The sequence below is a fragment of the Oreochromis aureus genome, linkage group 3, assembly GCF_013358895.1.
Source record: "Oreochromis aureus strain Israel breed Guangdong linkage group 3, ZZ_aureus, whole genome shotgun sequence".
In the NCBI taxonomy this organism is placed as follows: Eukaryota; Metazoa; Chordata; class Actinopteri; order Cichliformes; family Cichlidae; genus Oreochromis; species Oreochromis aureus.
This window is the reverse complement of record NC_052944.1, coordinates 127243141-127250550: the sequence shown is the minus strand read 5'-3', so window position 1 is coordinate 127250550 and position 7410 is coordinate 127243141. Positions and strand designations below refer to the sequence as shown.

General features: G+C 38.7%; 1 protein-coding gene across 1 annotated transcript; it reads right to left on the bottom strand.

Annotated features, from left to right (window-relative positions):
* Positions 1-690: 690 nt before the first annotated feature.
* Positions 691-3943, bottom strand: LOC120435277. The gene is made up of 4 exons (XM_039604563.1): positions 3777-3943; positions 1798-2094; positions 849-1118; positions 691-768 (listed from the first exon to the last, which is right to left on the bottom strand). The coding sequence occupies exons 1-3, from the start codon at positions 3941-3943 to the stop codon at positions 863-865; spliced, it is 720 nt and encodes a 239-aa protein (XP_039460497.1). The 3' UTR covers positions 691-768; positions 849-862.
* Between the last annotated feature and the right edge of the window lie 3467 nt (positions 3944-7410).

Here is a 7410-nt window from a genome sequence, read left to right as displayed (position 1 = left end):
AACTCACTCTGGAAACTCAAAGTGAACTAAAACTAAATCTCAAACATGAATCAAGAATGAAAAATAATAAAAAAACAAACAAACAATAACTCTGATCTCTACTTAAATAAATATATTTCCTTTCTCAGTATCCTGATAATCTGACAGCTGTTTTGAGGCCATCTCTTTGTTAAACCATCACATTTCGCTGAGCAGGTGATGTGATGATGATGAAGATGATGTTTATTCTGTTCCTCAGCTCAAAGACCGATGGTGGCTGATTCACCAAATCTCAAACCGTTTGTCTTTAAAGTGTCGTCTGTCCTCGATGTTGTTGCCAAAAACTCTAAAAACAGGACAACAGCACAGTCAGTGAACGCCACTCAGAGAAAAACTAGAAACTGTTCACAGTGATGAGAATCACAGTGCTTGGTTGTGTGTCCCTGCAGAGTAATCAGGGGGATTACTCTGCAGGGACACACAACCAGCGCCATTATGCTTCTGTCTCTAAACTTTAAATGAAACTTTCAATTTTAATCTTCAGGAGTTTGGTTAAAACAAATTCACAGTCTTACAAAACCACAGCTGAAGGATCACATGATCCAATGAAAGCAGCATTTTTGAGCTGAAACACTTTTATGTTAGAAACTTTACATTTTTACACTGAATAAAAGCTCTGTTAACTCAGGTTTGGAGCTCACTCACCTCACAGATTGAATGGAGGACCTGGTGGAGGTCAGGTGGAGTAACATGTTGGTGGAGGCATTGGTCAGTTGATTGTGACTCAGACTGTAAAAACAAAGAAAAGTTAGAAAATCACTAGAGTTCCTCTGAGTGAAGAAGAAATCAGACTGTGATCAGAAACTCACTCCAGGACTTGGACTTAGTGCAGCTGTGGGATCAGTGTGTGTAGCAGCTGGTCAGTGAGCTCACAGTGACTCAGGTCCAGCTCTGTCAGACCTTCAGATGAGTCCAGCAGCAGAGCCAAAGAGCTGCAGGTCCACTGATCCAGTGTGCTGTGACTGAGGTCCAGTTCTCCATCCAGAGCTCTCCACAGAGACGGTGCACGTTTGAGCGAGTCCCTCTGACTGTGCAGAGGGATCAGGGACACCAGCTGCAGGAGGACGGCTTTACTGGCTCTGAGCAGGAGGAAACAGACTGTTTGAAACAGAAAGGTTTAAAATCTCATTCATGTGAGAGCTGCAAAAAGCAGAAAAACCTGTCCCATACGTACTTCAGGGGCCTTTAAGAAATATTAGGAGCACTTTGTTAGTTGCTACAAAATGCAAAACTACCGCTTCCATTTAATAACACATCAATAATATATTAAAGTTAACTTAAAGAAGTGCGACTATTTCCTGGAAATATCTCTGGTAGTTTCTTTGTAATAAGCAGGAAACAGGGCTGCAAAACGCAAAACTGCCTGTTTCTAATTAATAACACGTTTCCAGGTAATAATTACACATTTTTAAAGTCATTAATAGGTTATTAATTTGTTATTAAATAGAAACAGACAGTTTTGCATTTTGCAGCTCTGAATCCTGCTTAATACACAGAAACTACCTGAGGTTTCTGAGTGGTAATAAATTAGAAATTACCACATCGTTACATTCCTGTTTCTTCCTTGTTACCCTACTATTACCACTTTATTACCGAGCTGTAATAGAAAGTGCAACTGAAATAATAGTGTAGAAACATTTTTTGGCTTTAAATTAAATTTTCTAAAGTTGATCGACAGAAAAATGCAGCTAGTGGTCAGAAGTACAGATCAGGTACGAGCCAAAGATGGATTTTAATGAACAGACTGAAGTTTCTCACCTGAGCCGGACTCTGTCCAGAACAGGAAGCAGCAGGTCCAGCCCGAAGTCATCCACCTCACAGTCTCTGAGGTCGAGCTGTGTCTCCTGGCTGCTGTGCCCCAGGACGGTGGAGAGGGCCCGGCAGTCAGCAGCCGTCAGTCTCAAAGCTTCTCTCTGCTCCTCCTGTTCCAGGTCCATAAAGGAGGAGCAGGACAGATCCAGCCTGTGCTGCAGAGCCCTCTGCAGGCCTGCTGATGCCCACAGCTGGGCTATAGCACAGCAGTGGACCAACCTCAGCAGCAAAGTCCTGTCAACACTTTAGAAAAGATACAAACCAGATTCACACCTGGTGCTTACATTCAATCTGTACTGAATCCTGACATTTTATACAGGAGTCCATCATCTGAACTGTAACCACATTTACTTACATGGAGTTAACTCTAGTTAACTTACTTCTTCTTGCTAACTTTAGTTAACCTGCCCAGCCTGACTTTACACCCACAGCAATGAGGTCTGATCACAGCACAAGTCTGACCACCTACAAATGTGTCCTTTCCATTCAGATCCTGATTAGCACGACAGGCCTGATGTTTGATTTCAAAGAAACATCTGAAGTCGACCTTTGAAACTGTCAAAGGGCAGAAATTTAAAAATACACATCATTTTCCACGACCAGTGAAGCCAGTTATCCAAATACAGATCACATGCCAATATCATGTGTGCATGGGATTCTAATTCTAGTCCACCCATCCATCCTACATTATCTGATTAATAAGCAGAAATGACCTCAGCTATTGTTCTACAGTCCATCCAGTGTACACTGAAAAAAATAATCAGTGGGATAAACATAAAAAAATTATTGTAAGCGGTTGCACGAAATTAAGTTATGTTTGGTTAACCTGAGTTTTTCATGTTATACCTGCACACATTTATCTGGTAACATGAACATGACTTTTTTATGTTGTTGTTACGTTTTTCATTCTGGTCAAATATTTATAGAAACCACTTGTTTATCAGACATGAACTTTTTGTGTTAATTGTATTGGACTACTATGTGTTATATTGACAAGATTATTTTATGGTAAGCTTATTTTATTTTATAACAAATTTCTAATATATAATATATAATCTAATATATAATTGAGTGTTCAATAAATAAAACTAAATTAAGGCTGATCTTACTGTATGTACTGTACACTTTCTCTTCAATCAAAGAAATAAGCAAAACATTTTTGAACAATGACCTGTATTTTTGAAAATACTACACAGTTGTAACAATGGACTTTCAATTCAGGCTTCCAAAATATACATGAGTCATATTTGTACAATGCATCTCTTGAAAAACATTCCACAACATTCCTCAAAGTTATCTGCTGTAACCTGGATTCAACATTGTGGGGCCTTATGACATCACGCTTATGTAAAAATAGTTTTTAAATGTAAGAGCCATAAGGTAATATGGCAAAAGGGGTGTAATTATTAAAATGACACAAAAGGAGACTTAAAATAACATTATAATCCACAGGCACAAAACCAAGAGACCTAAACTGATTAGTATTGGCTTGCTTCTATCACTAAACATCACAATCACTAATACTAGACCATGCAATCTGTTTGTAGTGGTGCACCTTGGGAAAAAAAATTGCTAACTGGTGAAATTGGTGCAATGCACCATTTCCATTGAGAAAAATGGACATTCAAAGTTTGAATTTTTTTTCAAAAGAGCCATGGCTTGAAATGTGAACACTGAACACTGCAGTAATAAAGGCCCCAAGTTGAAAAGTGCCAGAAAAATAAGTTTCACTATGTACTGCAACTTTACCAGTGCTGGCTTAAAAGAAAGGATGGTACATATTCGAAGAGGTAAACATGTTGTTCCCACATCATAACTGGAAAACTGTTCAATCGTACAGTCTGGTCCTGAAAACCTGGGCCTTCTTTGAAAGGTTGTTCCTTTTGAGCTCCATAAACAGTTTCTATAATACCTCCAAGGTATACTTTTCCAGTGGGTAGGTGAGGTTCAAAGTGTACATTAGTCCAAACAGCACTGCAGCTGCTAGGGTATAGTTATCCAAATCCTGCCAGACTCTCTGGCCTTCAAGGACTATCCCGATGTCCTCAGGGCTGCCATTGGTATCTCTTGACTTTATGATGTAAATTCCCATGGTTGTTTCCTTATTAGATCGTTGGATAATGGCTTCATCTGCGGCCTAGAAAATGCAGAAATCCAAAATTTAATTAAACAGAACACAGGTCAAAGAACATTATACCAAATCTTATTTTAATCTGTGTCACTATTCCAAAAAATGTTAACATTAACACATTAGGTGAACAAAAATGGATTCATTACAGCATGTGATTTGAGTCCTCAGAATGCTCAAAAAGGTAATGCATTTCTGAAGTGAAATCTCCATGCAAAGAAGCAGAATACTGTCAGAGCATAGAGAGGTGTTCAACTATGAACTCCACACATAGTTCTAATGCAGGTAAAAGAAAAAAAAACCCGCACCCATGGTAAATTGTGAAAATCCCAGGTGATTTTCAACATACTCCTGGCATAGAGTGACAAGCAGCATTTGGTTAAAATTATTATTTTCCCTAAAGTGTATACACAATTTTTTTTTTTTTTTCTTACCTGGGCTGTGGGCTCCAGAATGTTCTGAAGTCTTCTTTCTCTTTGTCCTCCTCGCCTTTTGAAGACCTTTATTAGTTTGTCAGATAGCACATCTATCTGCGAGAGTAATCTGGACTGCAGTGGCATGGAGGTAATGCGCTTAAACTCTGCATTTATCTAAAAAGAGAAGTTGTCACATAAAAATGCTGTCAAAATCTCAGATCTCACAAGGTTACATCCACACAAAGTTGTTATTTTTGTCATATTACTATTTATTAGCTATGGGTCCCATGTTGCTGAGCAGTTCCATAGTTGCCCTTACTTCAATACCACCCAGAGCCTGTTTGCAACCACAGCAGTTGCCTCCTTCTGGCCATTTTGCAGTTCTGCCAAATGACCCAGAAACTACATCTATTAGTGTCATATACACATCAAGGTCTTTCATTAATACTTAGTTAAATTAATTAATTTGACCTTTCCAGAAAATTTACCTTACAGAATGTGAGATAACATATGCAAAGCTTCACTAGTAAATAAAATAATGTTATTAAAACCTTAACTGTAACACCTCTACGTAACAACGCTAGAGAATTGTTCTGAAGCAACACCAATCTGCCCTTCAGCAGGGATAAGCACCATATATCGATACAGAAAAATAAATTAAACATATTTATATTGTCATTTTTCTTATCTCTTTAAGCCCTCCTCTCAGTCTCTCTATAAATCAGTTAAAATAATTTGCTGGGTTTTTGTTTGTCTTTAACATGTTATCAGTACATTACATTCACTGCCCCAGAACATGAAATAAAGCCCCAAGTCATGCACTTCCTCTCCTAATGAGTACTGCATAGGTGTCATGCCCTAAAAAAACCGACTTTAGTGAAGACCCCCTCCGAACACACACACACACACACACACACACACAGAGCCCACCCATGGCAAACTAGCTTGTTTAACTGTTTAACTAAAACATTTTAGGTACAACCAGTTAACTAAATGGACACAAGTTAGTTAGTCTGTATTCACTGAGAAAAAAAACAAGCGAATGTGACTGGGCACACACTGAAAAAAAGCTAATGCACATAATATTGTCCCGCAGCTTAAGCTAGCATTATCGTTAGTTAACTTAAGGAATGACTTGTTTTTCCATTATGTTGCTCAACGGCAATTCATGAGAAAAACTTCCCCATCTAATGGATGTTCTCTTCGTTTCCTCTCAAACATGTAGTTTTCAGTTTACCTCGACAAAGTAAAGCTCAGCACCAAAGGTAAACGAGGCGAAGACAAAAAATGGCGGGACGCCACAGTGAATTTTCCTCGCAGAACACACCCTGGGGGTGGAGTTTTAACAGAAAACATAACTATTTTCTGTTATTTTGATATGACTGGTTTTAAAAGACTGAACATCCTTCTAAAACAAGTGAAAGGCGTGAGACTTAATTATGTTTAGACCAAAAATATAAATTATTCATGTTGGATATATTTACTGTTTTTTACTAATTTAACAACCTCATCATTGCATTAGCTTTATGCTATAGCATTACGCTTACATTAGCTTGAAGCTCAAGGTCGTCATTTTATTTAATTTCTTTTTCTGGGCTTACAAACAGGACACACAACATTTAGATAACCGTTACACTGAATCTTGGGTCTGTGTTGAGTCTTCCAGCTGCTGACTACAGAAGCTAGATTGACCTTTAGCATGTTTATAGCGGCTGTGGCTATGTGCTGGTAATGTTACCATGTGTGCGCAGTCACATTGGCAGCAGACATGTTTCAACAAACTAGTCATATCCCGGCCCTACATTAGCTTGTTTAATGGTTAAGACACTGCAGGTACCACCACTTACTACAGACACCAATGCAAGTTTGTAATAGTCTGTTAATTTAGACTGAAAGAATATATAAACAATATTAACTCACATTATATATGTTAATTACTAATTTGCTTATCGCATAATTTCGGTTACCATTAGCTAACTGGAGCCTAACATTGGCCTTTCCTGGTTTTCGATAAACAGCCCACATACCTGTAAAATAACAACACCCCAGTAAAAGTCCACATATATAAAGGATCTACACTCTTTCTCACTGGTGTGTTAGCTTTAAAATCTTATTTACCTTCAAGTGTAAAACTCCAGATGGTAGTAGATTTTCCAAAGCGAGAGACAAAATGGCGGACAGTGCAGCCGATTTTTCCTTTCCAGGGGCGGAGCTTGAGGATAAAACACGACTAACTTGTTTCTTTTCAATATGATTTATTCTAAAAGAATGAATATTCTTAAAGAATATGTGAAAATTAAAAGACAAAAATATGTTTAGATGTGAAATTTAAATTAGTCATGCTGGATATATGAAGTAATTCTATGCAAATTCAACAACCACCCTATTGCATTTTTTTCAGTGTATAATACTTTTCATTAGCACTAAGCAGGCATTAAACCATTACCTCAGTGATGACGAGTGGTTATGTTGTTAGGTTAAACCATCAGTGATGTCTGACCTGAGCTGGGAAACTTTGTCCAGAGCAAACAGGAGAGACTCTGAGCTCCCTGCTGGTATGGAGCACCACAGCAGGTTGAGTTTGACTCCATCACTGTGATGAAGAGCAGAGCTGAAAAGTCCACCGAGTCCAGCTGTGTGCAGGTCAGACTGATCACATGACGCAGTGACCTCAGTAAAGCTGGTACACTGTGACTGCTGTGAGCTTCATGGATGTGTCTGATGGCAGACAACACAAAGCTGGGACTGGACCTGAAAGCATACAGAGTGTTAACGCTGGCATGGTGGACAACTCCAGTCAGAGGATATTATTAAGATAAAACACCGACCTTTGAAACACAATCCTGTCCAGGAAGGGCAGCAGATGTGAAAAGTTTTCCTGTAAACAGCTGACCTTTTTCAGGTTGACTGTGATGGTCTGACCTGATGAGTGCTGTAAGAGAAAGTAAAGAAGCTCCCAGGTCAGACAGCAGGAAGTCAGGTCTCCACCTACTTTACTGAAGAAACTCTGAGTCA